The following is an 18,394-nucleotide window of genomic DNA, read 5'->3' as shown; positions in this document are numbered from 1 at the left end:
GTCCCAGCTGACTATACACCACGTTTTCAGTTGCAGAGTTATCTAATATATTTCCCCATCATTTCAGGTCTAGGTTATCTCGATGCCATCTCTGCATTCACTTAAGGAATTTGGTCCCTGTGAATCCTTCGAGTAACTGAATCTCAACAGCATAGATCCACTTGTTCTGGCCAAATAATTCCTCTAAATCATATTGCTTCTCTAGCCTTCTGGAACAACCCCGTGCAGACACGGAGAATCATTACACAGACAGCAGCTATTAGAGAGAACTGAGTAATGAGAACAGCAAGAACAACATGTGTACACATTTCATGGAAGACTTAAATGGGAGTTTTGAATGAAAGATTTTTCTGGGTCACTTAATCTGGGGCCAGATTGTACCAGTTAATTGTTTTCCACTGCTAAATGTGCGTGAAGCTGGTCCCTGGCAGCAAGACACAACCAGGGACTCGTATGGCACACGATCCATCGGAAGGTGGTGTAGGACAGTGGTCAGGTCAGGAGAGATGCTAAGTGGCTTGTCCAGGCATTAAACTGGAGGACGAAAGGGAAAACACAGTGGCCCTTTCCCCTGCTTTTTACACACACACAGAGCAGTGATAACTTATTTTACTCCTTATTTACAGAGTAGCTTAGATCTGTGTGGCACTTCAGAAACAGAGTAAGACCTATCTGGGGGCCTACATGTGAACCAAATTTGCTTGGAGCAGGGAAACTTCTCAGCTGCATTTCATCCTCCTTAGTGCCCCAACACAGCACTTAATCGTTCCTGTGATTGGGGTGGAGTGTATACAAGCCATCACCAGTTCCGTAGGCAGTAAATTACGTATTGTAGAGCAGGTTGGCTGTTTTCAATCCTTATAATTTTCAGAATGATTTCTGGGTCCTTGGGGGCTGTACACAGAGATGCCTTTGGCAATGTTTTGTTTTCCTATTTGTCTGGGGTTGAAAAGAAGGCAACTGAGGCTCACTGATGTGGCAAACACTTAGGCGAGATGCCCTCCGTTTCCTTAATGAGCCTATTAAGTGAATCTATCAAAGGTGTAACGACGAGTCTCAGAGGAAAGAAACACAGAGAGATAACTGACTGTCCTGAGATATTCCTAGTACACATACAGAAGAAAACAACCTATAGGCTACAACAGTTAATTGGGAACAATGTGATCCCGTTGCTGGAGAAGTATGTGAACCTAAAATACCTTGACATTTTTCCTTTTTGCATGGCCAGAGTTAGCTGTGCCTGAGCATACAGCTTCACCATCTGCTTCAGCTTCTCCTCCTCCAAACTGGAGATGATAAAATCCTGCTTCACGGAGCTGCTGTGACACATTCATCTCTGGGGTATCTGGAGAGTCAAGCGTCTGGTGAAACCATTAGTGCTCCCTGAACTTGAGCAAAATGAGTGACTGAAGGGAGATAGTCTTGTTTTAGGTCACAAGAACCAAAGACTGTATCAAAACTCAAAAGGAATTTTATTCTCCACTTGCCTGAATGAGTCCTTGCAGGTGTGCATCCCAGGATTTAATCTCCCCAAGGAGATTAACAACTACTGCTACATTAATACAAATATACTGGTTACCAGGCATACAGCAACCGGCTCACGTCACTCTCCACCACACAGGATTTTATTTAAAAGGTTAACTATGACCCAATGCTGCACATTTTCCAGTGCTTAGCCCCATTTTATGGGGAAGTGGTATCGCTTACAGGGCTAGTAGCTGTGTGCATCGCCCGTTGAAGCTGGCTCACTAGTATATGCCGGGCTAAAGGCTCAGTGTAATACAGACAGGCTGCAGGCTCCCTCGCCCTGGTACCATCAGTACCAGCAGCACAGGTCAGAAAGGCAAGTTACAGAGGGATGAGCACAGAAGCGCTTCCTTCCCTCCACGGGACGGACAGATGGGGCAGGTGCTCAGCCGTGACACGAACCTAGCACAGAAGCAGAGCCAGACCGTAAGTACTGGAAATTACCAGGGAGAAGAGATTTAATAAGTGACGGTGCAGACAAGCCTGAATCTTGCATTCTGATCGTGTATTAAGAGTGGAAAAAGGGAAGCAGGAAGAGCAAATCTGAAAGAGAAGATGTACTAAAACACATGCTTATTTCTCTTAAAATGTCACTCTCTGTCAACTGTCATGGTTTCCAGACTTTCAGAATTGAATTATACTGTAATTACTTCCTATTTGGACAAGGTCACAAAAATAAAAGCTCAATACTTTCCTACATTACAGTCTGCTGTATGTTCCTTACACTCCTGTAGCAGCCAAGTCTCCTTTTCTGATGTCAACAAATTTGCCTTCAGAACAAAATGCTCGTTTAGGTCCATTAGTGCAGTGTAAGGCACATTAAAAAGTTAAGAGCCATCATTACTGATCTTTCCGAGAAGCTTCCCAGAGCACAGACGTCTTTATCCTCTTGCTAATCCTTACAATTCACTTTATATCATAAAAGTAACAAAAAGGAAACAAATACGAAACCCAGACCCATGTAACCTTATGACAGGTGCTTGTTCTACACATGCCCTCATCATTTGAGTAAGGACGTGTGAAATCCCTTACATCAGGGACTCGAAAACATTTCTCAATTTTTTCTACCTCTCCCTCTGCCCCCAAATTCCTGTGACAGTATATAATCTTGTATAACGTTCCTGTATGGTGGATCAAAGGTTGAAAATCTGCAAGTCATATAGGTAAATAGTTCCCTTGTTTAAACAGGTAGCCTGTAAACACTGCTTGTGACAAAGTCCTTCTACAAGACATTCTTGTTACTGACATTTTGCAGATCTTACAATAAAGAAAGATGCAAGGAAAATAAAGAGGGACTCTCTGCTGTTCCCAGGGGAGCCAGGGTTCCCAACAAGCCCCCGTGGGAGCTCTCAGCCCAGTGCTGGATCTATAAGTGTGCTGCTCGTTTCCTGCTTGCTTCAGCCATTAGGGCCTCAGCCTGCTTCTGGAGGAGAACCTGCCTGATGGAGAGAGATTGATGAGAGCGAGCAGAACGCAAGATGGACTCTGGCACGGCCCACAACCACCCGTCCTCCTAATTCACCTCAGCAATTAGTGCTGTGCCTGTGATGAACCCTTTCGCTTCAGGCTAGGAGGTCCTCTGCTGTCGGAGAGGAAGAGGAGGAGGTTTTCAAGGGTTACCAAGTCCAGGCAGCACCTCCTTCCCCTTCACACCTTCACAGGGCCACTTCCCCTGGCCCTGACCAGGAGTGTTTTTGTCAAGTCCTGTAGTGCTTGTGTTTGTCACGTTGGCTGGAGAAGATGGCTCTGGCGCACCTCAGGGCAGAGCAAAAAAATACTTTGCAAAAACAGATTCCCCTGGGTTAGAGAGTCACCGCCTTTGCAAGAAACCCTCGTCAAAACGTCCTGCTCAGAAACACAAACTGCCGCAAGCAAGACGCTGCTTTCTTACCGCATGTCCTTCCTCCTCAGAAAGGAACACACCCTGCTTCACGCTGTACTTAGAAAAGGAAAAAACAAATTAAGTGCTCTTGGAGGAAGTTCATTACAACACAAACCTAAATTTCACTTTGCATTACAAGAGGAACGAGGGCCAAATTTGCCTCTGAGCTTCCTGCTGCTATTAAAAGCAACGGGATTTGTGTCTATACAGGCCTATGTGAGCATGACGGTCTGGACGAGCCGCTGTAATGAAGAAAACCGTGTGCTGGGATCTATATTCTGCAGGCACCAAATTGCAGCTCCTTTCAGCGCGAGAGCCCCCTTTCATTTCTACCTCACAAAGAAAGAAATCGCGCTTACTGTTTTCAGGACTATTTAAAATTTGAAAGTAATGCAGCGGTGACAAGGTGATGAAATTTTTTTTTCTCGTTTCTGACAGGTCAGGTAGATTGCAAAGTCATCAAAACTAACAGCCTGACAATAAATTTTTCATGTGTCATTGACGGTAGGAAAAGAAAAGAGCCCAAAGTGGGGAAAAGAGTTTATCAGAAGGTGCAGGCGTTACTGACTACAGCAGCTTGCAACAGGCTACCTTCAGGAGGGCAGGAACGCATGAGCAAGCAGAACAAAGCATTCTCGTTAGGCAGTTAGGAATGAAAGCCCTGATCCGTTTCCAATTTCTTCCACTGCTCTTGACTAGCTGAAGTATAATCAATATTCCCTACTGTGTAACGACGGAGCATCCCAGGTGGCACAATCAGGTGGCTTACTCAGACTGCCATGAAATTGTTCCTCATGAGGCTGTACGATAAGGTCATTGATCTTGTGCTCTAAGCTACGGGTTAACAAAAGGATTTCTGAGATTAAAAAAGAGCTGTTCAGACAATCACTTGACTCTGCTAAGAACTTTAGCTATAGTTGAATTTTTTTTTCAGAGGGCAAAGCCTTAACCTCTGAGCCTCTCCAAGCTATGTCAGCCACAGCATATTTACGTTAGTGAAAGCACACCTGTATTTCTTATTTGGGAAAGGAGCGATGAGGACCCCCTCCAGGTTGGTGCAACGTGCAGATGCAGCTGGGCTAGAGGTCTGCTGAAGCTGAAGATTTTGCAGCTCTGTTGTCACAGTAACTGGGTGACTCAACCTGACATGCCGTCTTTGGGCCTGAGCCATGCATGCACACTGGATTTGTGCCTATACTTCCAGATCGAAGAGATTATTTATTATGCTGATTAATTACTCGGAGATGAGATTTTCTGTTTTTTCATGGCTTTTGACTAACTTCACTTGCAGAATCAAATTTTGGTTAAGAATTATGTTCAAGGAAATTGCATTAATTAAGCAAAGGAAGTTGAAAGAATAATAAACAGGATAACATGAGGACTCGATCTTCATCTGCTGCTTGAACAGAAATTGAATAGAAAAATGAGATACATGTTCAAGGCTTCCCAGCGAACAACAGACCCACAATAATGCTTTCTAACTTTTTCCTATCCTTTAAATTGTTGTTGCAGAGATAAGGAACACGGGGAAGTGAGAGCAAAGAGAAGGAACCTGTCATCCCCTCCATGGCTTCCACAACTCATCAGTACACCTGTAGGGCTGTGGGTGCCCATCTGAAACCGGAGTGTGACAGCAATGAACTTCTGCAGACAGAGCCTTGCTGATGTAGCAGTGGGTTGACACCTCTCTGCCCAGGTGTTCGCAGTACTGCATGAAAAATAATCATTTACATTTACAAAGGAATTATTTCAGATGTAAACAATACAAAACAGCCAAACACCACAGCACTATTTAAAAATTTGTGCAAGAGTAAACTGGCACATTGTCATTCTTAAATAAAATGAAACACCTCTACAAATGGAGATAAATATACTAGGACATTTCTATATAGCACTTTAACTGGATTCTCCAAAGCCTCACATACAGCTCTTCACCTCTGTTTACCAGCCTGATGCAATTTATTTATGCCCAAATACAAACAAATTAAATAACATAAACAATTTAACCCTATGTTCACTACACTACTTACTCTCCACAAGGGAAACAAGGCTACAATACGGTAAAAATAAAAGCAATTAACTGCAGGAAACCAGAGAATCCTGAAGGAAAGCGATAAGGAGATCCTAAAAATGTGAATATTGCCCTTATGAAGCACCCAGCTAAACGTCTACTCCAGTAGCTACATATTGCTTAGACAACAGTCAAGTAACCACTCACTGAATTTAACTTTGAACCGTATCAATAATGGCAAAAATAATGCCTGGGGTTTGTAATGGAAAGTTATTAATAGGGGCTTCAGTTCTAAAAGCTACTGTCACTGCAGAGCTCTGCATTTATGAAATGCATACGGCCACCTTTCTATACTTAGTTTTGTTTGTTCGCTTATTTTCAAAGCAGAGAAATTCAACTGCAGGTGCCTGAGAAATCAAACACCAGCAAAAATGCATAAAGGCACTATCTCCAATGTCTTGTCTTTGTTTATTTGCAAAAGCTGGGGGGGGGGGGGGGGGGGGGGAAGGGAACATTGTTCGCCTTTGCCTTCCCCCCCGCCCCATTATTTTTAAAAGTTTAGCTTTAGGTCTCTGTATAGCATGGTGCTTCAGAATTTGTCACCTCATTTCATCTGTCAAAAAACAAATGGAATGAAACAAATGTCTGGTCCCAACTGTTCTCTGCACTACATTGAGAATGAATCACTGTTTTTTTTCCCCAAGCCACTGCATGCAGTAGCCATTGGCTCTGGACTACCTGAGCTTTCTGTAACATAGCATGACTTGTTTCCAGTAACTTAAGCTTTAAATTCTGTAACATCTGTAGAAATAAAATAACCACAGCATTTCTGAGAAAGACACGTTATCAGAAAGGCTGACCAAATATGACACAAGGCAGCTTGAAATTTTTTGCCCAAATGCAATCTCTTCCAAAGGCATGTATTCTAAGATTTCTAGGCGTAGAAATAAAAGGTAATTCTCTCTGCGGGCACTGAACTCCCAGTAGACAACAGAGCTTCTTCCCCCACTGTTCAGAGGGGAGAATACAGAGTTCCTTTGGTCACAGGAATTGCCTTCTCAAAAAAAGTAAAGACACAATGTTCTTCAGGGACATGCAGTTTAAAAAAGAGTTCTCACAGACAACACAAAGGCTAGCAAGGGCTGCAGCATCTTGGCCCCGTGGTCTTTGGTATGTGAAGACATAGATTTCCTCTGAATTACCACTGTGCTACTTATGGCTGAGATGATACCTGTTTCCTCAGATCTGACTGCTTGAAAGAGGTCCCAGAGAAGCATAGATGAATTTTCACCTCCAGGCAGATTTCTCCATCTTAAGCCTGAACAGTTTTGTTGATGCTGAAAACAATATCAAGGAACTCTTCTTGGCCAACATAAATATGGGGCACAGAGCTCGTTTCTAGGCATTTCAGCATCTATACTTTTACCTACATGTCTTTCTTCACAAAATGTGAAAGCCTGTGGTTTTGTTCCTTTTAATTATGGTCGTAAGTGCTGATCCTGGGATGCATTTCTTCTTCCTCTACAGCCTCTTTTGCATCACAGAAGTGTCTTCAAAAACGGTATCATCTTACTGTGAGAACAAGAGGTACTGCAAACCTGCAGGCACCATCATCACAGTCCTTCTCCATGTTCAAACTCAAGGCAACCCTCAGACAAATCAGTTACAAGTTACTGGGTTTGTTTCCTTCAAAGGAAGAGAGAGTTTGGACTTTCTCTGCTAAAGAACAACTAAGATGACTACTGTGCTGACACTCCGCTACTGCTTGGCATACAGACCACTGGAGGTAGAAAACTTTTTATAGAACATTTTAACGTGTCACCTTATAGGAGGTTAGTCAATCCTCCAGCCAACCTGCGTCTGGGATTCAGTTCAGCTTGGGAAAAATTTTCACTTCCTCTTACTCATAGAGCTGGGTTATTTTAGACAAATCGTGGCAAAGATGGCAGAAGACAGAACTGTCAAACAGTGCGACTCCCTGCCACCTTCATCTATTGCTCTCTGTACTATTTTCAGAATCAAGGATGGAAAGGAGCTGTTATTCATCCAGGAGGAAAGAGCCAGATTCAAGAAGCTTAAGCCAAAAGACCTTCCGAGTATGCTTTCCTTCTTCCGTTCTGAACGGGGAAACATCTGCCATCCTGGAAAGCCATGACTCCTGATGGCATGAGGGTGAACAAAACCAATCTAGGTGGCCTGCTGGGCCATGGAACAGTTTTCAGATGTCCCCCTCACCTTACTGAATTAAACCGCTAATACTTTGGGCAAATCTCTTCACAAAATACGCTGCAATACAATTCTGGGGATACAGGCAACGAATATTTCTATCCACTTTTCCACCTCAAACTTTTATAGTTCTTTAAAGATTGTTACCTTCAACGCTATTCTTGTGGATGCCATTACTCACGGAAGCAAAAGTACACTACAAGGACACCAAAATACTTGTACTCAGTCAGGTTGCAAGGCTATCATAGATGGTTAAAATGTGATTAGATTTAACTATTAATAATAAAATCCTATTCCTTCCCTGTTGATAAAAATTAACAATATACCTGATTTCATTTACAATGCCAACTCAGCGCAAATGAAAAAAAAAAACAAAAATGAAACAAAACAAAACAAAAAAAAACCCAAACCCAAAACCAAACCAATTGAACAGTTTTACTAATGCTTAAACACCATGAAAATATAAGCTCACTACCAGGCAACATGTCTGCTCACTGGAAAGCCAGATATGCAGAGTTCAAACAAATAAGTATCTCATAGCCAAAACTGTTTTTTTAAATGCATAACAATGTAGAAAGCGTCAACACTTGGATTACCAAGATTACAATAATATTTAATGTCCAATTCCACTGTAGGCACTTTAATCTGATTTGCAGGTACCAGTTCATCGTGCTGCACTATACCACAAAGCCAAGCAGAAAGAAGGAAGCTGAAGCTGAAAACAGAACAGGCATTAAAAAACATGACCCTCCTTACAACGACAATTGCATCCTGCACTTCGGCGATAACGGCGCAGGCATAATAAGTGGAATTGATCATCGGCTTTTAATAAGAAATCGCATACAGGCATGGCAGGGTTTTCTATAGATCTAAACACAATTCTTTTCAATTTGGTTTGGCCTTTTCTTGAGAAGTTGATAAATGAGCAATTTTTTTCCTGTCCTTTATATTGGAAGATTAATTAGATACCTCACTGGTAGAACCAAAGGAATAAAAGGCTTGTGCAGTTTCAGGGCCTTTCTACAGTTATCTCCTTTGCTTTTCTGTTGCATTTGTGTTGTCTTACCACCTCTCACAACAGCAAAAAACCACAAGTATCTAGATAAATACACATATATACATATAAACACAGAGAGAATGCACGAGAGAGAAGAGAGAGAGCAAGTGAGCTATTTTTACTCCTTTCCATTGAAACTCACACAAATCAATACATAATTCCCTGTTAAGCCATGCCTGCAAAAAATTATTTCCAGATAAAACAGCAACAGAGGTGTGAATAAAGTAATTCACCCACATCAGTAAGGTGTGAGCTTCAAAACATCCGTTTGAATTCAAAACATTTAAATAGCAACATTATTACAGTAAATCTGTTTTAAAACTACACAAAGAACAATTCTGAAATGAGAAAAAGCTGAGCACAGCTCCTGCTACCTTAGCCTTTTCTTTTTGACTCTGCTAGTAGAGCTATTCTCCACAAGCCGTGCAAGGGTGCTGGTGCAAGCCACAACTGTGGGTGCACCCAGGTGGGATCCATAACCTTGTCAGTACAGTGACAGGTGATAAAAATGTGTGTGTTTGCTTTGCATTGAAAAAGGCACAATTTCTCCTCAAGGCCATTTGCTCCTCTCACCTAAGGTGCTGAGAGCAGCAACCCCATAACACTGCTGGGTCTGCTGGGGAGAGATTTACATGGTTAGGAAGAAGCTTCCCTTAGAAGAACTTCAATGTATCAGGTCTTTCCTGCCACCGATGATGATGAAGGATGAGACAAGGAGCCACTGTAATCCCTCAGCCACGTAAAAGAAGATATCATTACAGATGCTTCCCCATAAACAGAAAAATCTTCCCTGCAGGTTCCTTTACTCAGTTCCTGTATAGCCCAACCCATGTGTTCCCCTCACCTTCACTGGGCACCAGGGCTGAAAACCCACAGTTAACTTCCCAGTATCTCTCCACCTACTTGTCTGCTACACTCAACTTCATGGTATTTCCAGATCTGCAATGTAACACATTTTGAATGTTAGCTCTGCTCCATTTCCAAATATCACAGGACAGTCACGGAGAAACGGGCACAACTCCCTGAATGTACCTGAAAACCGTCAAACCAGGAAATTTTCATATGGAGAAAATCTCCCAATGAGACTTACTTTCTCCCGTTCTACAACTCAACTGACTGAAGTCGGGTATAAGAATAGAGGTGACAGGCTTCCTATATTAAAATCAAAGGACATTACAGCTTCTTTAGGACATACACAGATCTCTACGAGAGAAATTGCACTACAAGATGCAAAAGGCAACTGAGGCAGATTTAGCGAGTATGCACAATGTGTTAGTGGTTTTAATAAAGTAGCACCATTAACCTTAACCTTCATTAATCTAGAATAGGCTCTTTCTTCATTCATTCGTTTATCAAATTGGGCTTCCAGAGACACAGAAAAACCTCTGAAATCCCTTGTAAAGAGAGAAAAATTAGAAAAAAAAAGTCGTGTCGTCCTCCCCCCCCGAGCATGAGTACAAAAAGCATTGGTAATCATTCTATGAAGTAGGAAATTGGGGTAATTCCTTATTCTAGAGACATAATATGCAGCTTGCTCTGGTCAGATAGAAAATTATCATCCCCAAACTGATTTTTACAACCATAATTGTTACTCACTACTCCAGGAGAAACGTGCCCCTCCCTCTGTAAAGGCCATTGCAAAATGAAAGGTATGGTCAGTACAGATTAGAAAACTAACAGGAAACAAAGGAGGACAATCCCCCATTCATTATCTCTAAATTTTCATCTTTTATTAAATTTCATTAACCATTAAATTAGCATCTGACACCCTACTCGAAGAATTTATGTCTTTCTCCTCTGTTTGACTGTTCCTGAGCTGGGAAATGTGTGCAATATTGGGCTCTATCTGCCCTAAGAGCCTCAGCAGCTACCTTCACAGATTCAGTCTCTTCCACCTGAATATATCTAGAACTCTGCAAATGCTGGCTATAATCCATCAGCCACGTATTAGCGGGACCCTAATTTTGCATATGCGCACGTAACATGCATATGCCAAAACCAAAGGGAACTTTCTTAGGCCATATTATTTCATAGTATGAATTAGTTCAACACATTCCTAAACCATGGAATACAACCCAACAATTAACTGCTGGAAAATACTACTATTATTTCTAATTCCACTGACCTTGTGCACAGTGATTTCCTCGTTGGTGAAAGATCAAAATTCAGACCTGATGAGTAATCACCATGGATAATCCTTAATTGAACAAGACATTCTCTACCACATTTTACATACAATTTTCAATTAATAGGAGCTTTTTTCTTCATATTTGCAGAACTGTTCTCAAGGGAGAGACTGATGCTCATTCTTTTTGGTTTAAAAACAGGATAATAAAACTACTGCTACAAAATCCACGGGTTAGGCCCAGAAAATAAACTTAAAAGCTATGAAATTAAGGAGAAAAAACACCAAGTATTTTTTCATTTGCCTTCTCTAGAACCATGTGTCGTGGTTTATCCCCAGCCAGCAACTAAGCACCACGCAGCTGCTCACTCACTCCTCCCTGCTCCCAGTGGGATGGGGAGGAGAATCAAAAAAAAAAAAAAAAAAAGGTAAAATTTGTGGGTTGAGATAAGAACGGTTTAATAACTAAACTAAAATAAAATAGTAACAATAATAATAATATAATAATAATAATAATTGTAATGAAAAGGAATATAACAAAAAGAGAGAGAAATGAAACCCAAGAAAAGACAAGTGATGCACAATGCAATTGCTCACCACTTGCTGACCAATGCCTGAGCAGCGATCTGCCCCTCCCAGCCAACTCCCCCAGTTTATATACTGGGCATGATGTCATATGGTATGGAATATCCCTTTGGCCAGTTTGGGTCAGCTGTCCCGGCTGTGTCCCCTCCCAGCTTCTTGTGCCCCTCCAGCCTTCTTGCTGGCTGGGCATGAGAAGCTGAAAAATCCTTGACTTAGTATAAACACTACTTAGCAACAACTGAGAACATCAGTGTGTTATCAACATTATTTTCCTACTAAATCCAAAACATAACACTATACCAGCTATTAGCAAGAAAATTAACTCTATCCCAGCCGAAACCAGGACACCATGTCAGCTAGAGCTCAAGGAAAAAAAAAAAAAGCAGCAAGTAGAGGTGGGATCACTACATGTCAGAACTCCTCTTTTGTTTTGCGGGGGGGGGGGAGAAACACTGGAAAAGATATAGCAAGAGTATGGAACCTGGCCACACCATGATTCTGTTTTCACATTTTTATGCCTCAGTAATTAGCTTACAAATGTAAAGAAAATACTCCCTGGCACTTACTGTGTGATACTTACTCTAAAAACATCTGGTGTTTAGTCTACAAATACTAATACAGAAGCAGCTGAAAGACATACAGTGCCTCATTCATACAGCAGAAAAAAACATGTTTAAGGGTCTTGTTTGGTTTGTTTTTTTAACAGAACAAGCTTTGCTGCATTCAACAAGACAGACAACTACTCTTCATATAATGTCTGCATTCCCTGGGACCTCTTCGAGTGATGATTATCAAGACTATAATTTCCTATTTGAGCATTTCCTGCAATTATTAGCTCCTGTTTGTAAATAAATACCATAATTATAATATCTAATTGTAGAATCATGGAATAATTGAGGTTGTAAGGGACCTCTGGTGAACAACTTGTCTAAACCACCCCCTCAAAGCAGGGTTACCTACAGCAGGTTGCTCAGGGCCAGTTGCATTTTGAATATCTCTACAGATGGAGACTCCACAACCCCTTTGGGCAACCTGTTTCCTGTGTCTGATTACCCCTGAAGTTACTAAATAAATAAATAGCTTTTAAATATAAATTCTTTTATTTCATTTTGTGCCCTCTGCTTCTTGTCTGTCCACTGGACACCACTGAGAAAAGCCTGGCTCCCTACTCTTTAGTCCCTCCCACCAGGTATTTATCTACTTGATAACATCCCCCTGAACCTTCTCTGCTCCAGACTGAACAGCCCCAGCTTTCTCAACCTTTCCTGTAGGAGAGATGCTCCAGTCCCTTAATCATCTTCATGGCCCTTCATCGGGCTCTCACCATTGTAGCTATGTCTCTCTTCTCCTGGGGAGACCAGGCCCGGACACAGTACTCCAGATGTGTCTCACCGGTGCCGAGTAGAGGAGAAGGATCACTTCCTTGACCTGCTGGCAACACTCCTCCCAGTGCAGCCCAGGATACCACTGGGCCTTCTTTGCAGCAAGGGCTCACTGCTGGCTGATGTTCAACCTGGTGTCCACCAGGACCCCCAGGTCCTTTTCTGCCAAGCTACTTTCCAGCCGGCCAGCCCCCAGCAGGTACTGGTGTATGCCGTTTTTCCTCCCAGGTGCAGGACCTTGCACTTCCCTTTGTTGAACTTCATGAGATTCCTGCCGGCCCGTTCCTCCAGCCTGTCAAGGTCCCTCTGGATGGCAGCACACCCATCCGGTCCATCAGCCACTGCTCCCAGCTTTGTGTCATCTGCAAACTTGCTGAGGGTGCTCTCTGCTCCGTCATTCAAGTCATTAATGAAGAGGCTAAGCAGTATTGGTCACAGTATCAACCTCTGAGGTACAAAACTAACGACTAGCCTCCAGCTGGACATCCTGCCGCTGATCACAACTATTTGAACCAAGTAATTCAGCCAGATTTCAATCCACCTCGCTGTCCACTTATCTAGTCCATATTCATCAGTTTGCCTATAATGATGTTATGGGAGACAGTGTCTATACTTGCTATACTTGAGATAAACAACATTCTTGGCTCTCCCCTCATCCACCAAGACAGTCACCTCATCATAGAAGGCTATTAGGTTGGTTAAGCATGATTTACCCTTCATAAAACCATGTTGATGACTCCCAATCACCTTCTTCATTATGAGGTGATGTTCTCTTCTGCCTATCAAATATTTAATGTGCCATCTCCAGTCAGAGGTTACGTTCCTGTGATTCAGATTTGGCTCTCTGAGGACATTCTAGTCAGCAAAAGTGAGAAAAGTTGATCCAAATAAATAAAAACTGTCAACGGGAAGTCAGTTCAACCCTTGTGTGCTTTAATTTAATGTGGGACATCGAGTTAACAGAGTCAAGGCATCACATAATCACTCAGTAGGGATGCGTAACAGAAATACTTAGATCAGTCTGAAAGAAGGATGAATGGAAGTGTCTGCGTGCAAAAGCACCAGAAGAAATGATACAGAGAACGGGTTACGAGAACAGCATGTATTGATAAACAAGGACACGAGTGACAGCAGTCAAACTGGCAAACGATGAGAAAAGTCTTGCTGCATCTAGACCAGAAGGCCGGCACTCTGGTGAGGCCGTACTAGAGATGACCAGCCAGTCGGAAACCCGCAGCAGAGCTACAGTGCATCACCTCCGCCAACAGGAAAGCAGGCTGGAAGCCACAAATCCACCCGCAATGAGGAAAGAGAGACAAAGGACAGCAATGACAGGCTGAAGCCAGCAAGCTTCTGAGGGAAAAGACCACACCATGAGAACTCTTTGACTCCTAAAGAGTACAAAAAATTTGTCTAAAAGCCAGTTTACTGCAATTAAGAGGAACCCAAGAGACATAGTGAGGACTTTATAGCCACTGTCCCTCATTCTCATCACACACAAGTGATCCTGGCCCGACAGAAGCCTTGGTGTTGCTGAGCACGTGGCTATCAGTATGAGTGGTATCTATGACAGAAGGAGTGCAAGCGAGTGAAAACAGATTCATTTAAAGTAAATATCACCCTCCCCTCCAATAAGGTCTTGCACTGAGTTTCCTCACATTAAGTTCCCGAAGTCTTTCATGTTTTCACTGTTTTAAATACGTCACCTATGTTCAGAGTCTTCCCTATTTAGATTATTAACCTTCCTGACTATGCCATTAATCCTGACAACAACCTTAACTAAAAGGTTCTGAGTTTCAGAACACTCCTCTCCATGAGCTTAGTTGTTCCTAGCTTAACTATCAAAAGACTGTTCAGGACACAGTTTAGATCCCCTCCTATGTCTTATATCTGAATGAGGAATGAGTCGCATGCCCAGTGAGTTAGCAGAACACAACTCCCAACCATACCCCTTACAAGGGTGGGGTGTTACTAACACAGCAGAAGGTAACTTGGATCTTCTACTTCGTCCCATCCCTGCTAACCCCAGGTCTCGACCCTGAATTCTCCCTCCATTCCAATAATTTCTACTAGTCCTCGTGTACTTCTGTGACATGCAGGAGAGCGCCTTGATTCCATGTCTGCTGTACTCATCTGTGCTTTTCTCTTACATGCCAGAATCCAGACTGTGCAAAATCCTGCTTATGCGGTGGATTCACTGTCTAATCCTTCAGCTGCCTTCCCATTCACAGCGACAAACAGTTCAGAATTTTATTCTCTGCTTTTAAAAGGCCCCATGTGCTGAACCCATACGAGGCACTATGCACTGAACATCTGCCTCAAACGCGTTTCAAAATACTTTCCCAACAAAACACATCATATACATATATACCCAATACAAATTGAAAAATTAATGAAAAATAACATCATGTGGCACAAAATATAGTGCACAAGAAAATGAGAAAGGTAGGCCCAAGAAAATTGACAAATATCTCTTCCAAAATGTACCATGATGACTTCTATTTTAACCTCCCATCAGAAAAACACACACTAAGTAAACAACATAATTTTCCTGTGCTTGGTAAGTCCTTAAGTTACTCATTTTCAAGAACTGAGCAAAGGACTAAATACTAAACATCGAACCGTAGTCTTTTACTCTGAAATACTTTCTTTCAGCAGCAGAGTTGAAATACAAGTCCAGTTTTAATAAAACCTTTGCACAGATCTTTTTTCTGGCTGGAATAAACATGAGTATGGCAAGCCCCACTCTTTCACAAGATCAGTGTTTTAACCAGTATGGAAAAAGCGCTTGCTTAATAAACTATGAAATTAAGCAGCACAAAAGGAAATGAATAACATATTGAGAGAGATAAAAAAAGGCAGGGTGTTAGAGAAGCATTATTTCTGATGGGATGCTCTCAGGCCATTATTGGGCCACACCAAACACACATTTCCCATCAGTGCTCACACTCCAAAAAATAATAAAAGCACTTTTTTTCAAGATCAAATGTTAAGCCCATCCATAGCTACACATATTCCAACAAAAAAATCCCAGAAAAAATAGCAGACCTTTCAAATGACAGCTTTATGACCCTCTGCGGCCATTTTTAACAGATTTCCATCCTCAAAAACTTACAGTTAGGCTCCTCTAATTTGCCTTCATTCATTACAAGCCCAATACTTGTGGTCCAAATGTTCAAAGTAGCCTACCTTTTGACAGCACGGTCTTGGATAGGGTAGAATACAAAAAGATATTCTGTCTTGGTAGGCTTGATACACAAACAATTCTAAGTTTCTACCCCAACACAATTGTATTATACAGCAGTGCTCAGCAAGTAAATAGCTTCTAAGCAAAACAAATAATATCTGACCTTTGGTTGCATGCTTATCATACATTCGATTAATTGGTTTAATGTAATCACTGTTTATAAATCAATTAGTGAATTAGCGAGTTCTGATAATTCAGTTTGTTTGATCATGCATCATTTTTCTATTTTAATTATTAGCTTCTACCGAAGCAGACAAAGAGGGAAAACCTCAGAGCTTTACTTTCTTTAAATATAAAAAGTGTGCGTGCGTGTGTGTATAAATATACAAACATATAAAAAGTAACAAATTAATGATTTCATTACTTTACTTTCCACACGCTACTGCCATTCTTAACATTGCACCTTACTTTTCCTGTAAAAACCCCGGGTGAGTAAGAAGAAATGAAGACCATCCTTACCTTAATGTTGCAAGCTTGTTCCATCAGTCTTCTGGCGTTCTCTTCAGCTCTGTACCTTTTGGGCAACTGAACCCTGAAGAATTTTAAAGCTCCTTCAAAATCAGCTTGTAGAAGGTCCTCTTTTGAGGTCTGCAATTAAACACAGGGAACTACTGTAAACACTCAGAATATGCAGTCATGCTCTTTTACTGGATTTGTCATTTACTGAATGTATTCCAAACCACCAATATTCACATTAGCTCAGAAACATCCTCCTTGAAATCAGCTCTCTAACCCACATCTCATCAAACAAAACAGAGGCTACAGCATATCCAAGGAATGCCAGGCAGCGCAGCACCATCAGAGGACTGTAACACATTAATGTGTTTTATCCTTCTATACCTGCAGGGTAAGAAAGGGATTCTGGCTCAGCCTGTCAAGATGTCATTCAGTAAGGAGAAAAACAAAACCCAAGCAAACAACAAAAACCTAGGAGAATTTATAATATTTTCTAGAGAGCTTGTGCATTAGACCATTGCTGGTTCTCATAATGCTGCCCTAAAAAGACAATGTATATATAGATATATATGGTTGCAGACATGAATAGCAGGAGCAGAAATGCATATGACTCATAAGAGGCATCAGCAAGTCAATGTGCAGAAGTCTGTGACACAATTTTTCAAAGAACACTGTGCCAGAAAACGTTTTACATGCTTATTTCTACATCTCTCATAATACTGTACCTCTCAGTGTGGTATCAAGCCAAACAGGTCAGAAAATGTTTAACATTCAACATGAATCCAGTTCTGCTGCTGACGGAGTAATATGATTCACAGGGACAAATGTATTCATCTCCAGATTTACTAAGAACTACACCCAGAGATTTAGCAGATACGAAATACCAAGCCCTGGGATAGTTCCTTTAAAAGGTTCACAGAAACCGTGTGTCCAGACAAGACATTTAGGACGTCATCTCAAAAATGTGAATTTCAAGGTCTTTAACCCAGAAAGAGATAACAAAAATGTGTCAACGTACAGACTAGTATCATGGAGCCCTGTGCTGTGTATCACGGTATGACTACGCATACCCCAGGAGCAGCACAGGTACCATTGGTTAAGGCTAACTGCTGAATGAATAGCTCAAGTACCACCGCCAACATTTTCACGTGTGCATCCTCCGCTTTCTCATGAGTAACGCCCTTTGTCTTTTTTTGCCTTATTATACACAGTAGGTATATTACATACACATGGTTTCAGAGTTTGATTCTTAACTATATTCTCATCCACTCAAAATCCTTTGCTATCTCCAATTTCAGACAACTCCTTTCCAGAAAACACACTTCAGCCAAACGCAAGAGATTTGGCTCTGTACAGGGAGAACTGGGAGAAACTGCAGCCTTCGACACGCAAGAGGTGAGGCTTGATGATACTATTATTTCTCTTGGGTGTTAAATTTGTTTTAAATAAATAAAAATAAATATAATTATCACTACAATGCAGAGAAAATTTTACTTTTCTTTACGAATCCTCCCTACGCACCCTACAAACTAGCATCACTAGTTCATTTACAGGAAAATAATTACATGTACTATGTAAAAGCCCTTCTTAAAAGTACAAAAATTTTGTTTCCCAAAGCAAACTGAACTTCAATATGGTGCTGCAGATAGGAAACAGTAATACTCAAACCTAACTCAACATATTCCACATTTCTGCTGAAAATGCTAGAGCTGCCTACCCAGAGGGTCTATCAAAAATAGCAATTTACCCAAACTTTATTTGGTAGGGGAAAGGGAGAAGGGTTTTTGAAGGGATTTTCAATTATGTACCAAACCTGGAACAGCAACAGAAGTTAAGGGAGTATTTTCATGGTTATCCAGCATCTTTGATACTGGAGAGCATGAGCTGACATCAAAG

General features: G+C 41.5%; 1 protein-coding gene across 7 annotated transcripts in view; it reads right to left on the bottom strand.

Moving 5' to 3' along the window:
* The window catches only part of RABGAP1L (RAB GTPase activating protein 1 like), a 257,343-nt gene that overhangs the window by 48,875 nt on the left and 190,074 nt on the right, over positions 1–18,394 (bottom strand). For all 7 annotated transcript variants that reach the window (XM_050901438.1, XM_050901437.1, XM_050901439.1 and 4 more), the window contains one exon: positions 16,502–16,630. In XM_050901438.1, coding sequence (XP_050757395.1) covers positions 16,502–16,630 — 129 coding nt within the window. The remainder of the gene's footprint in view (positions 1–16,501; positions 16,631–18,394) is intronic.

Source organism: Gymnogyps californianus, chromosome 8 (genome assembly GCF_018139145.2).
Source record: "Gymnogyps californianus isolate 813 chromosome 8, ASM1813914v2, whole genome shotgun sequence".
NCBI lineage: Eukaryota > Metazoa > Chordata > Aves > Accipitriformes > Cathartidae > Gymnogyps > Gymnogyps californianus.
The sequence above is the reverse complement of the archived record's forward strand: the minus strand, read 5'-3'. Positions and strand labels throughout refer to the sequence as shown.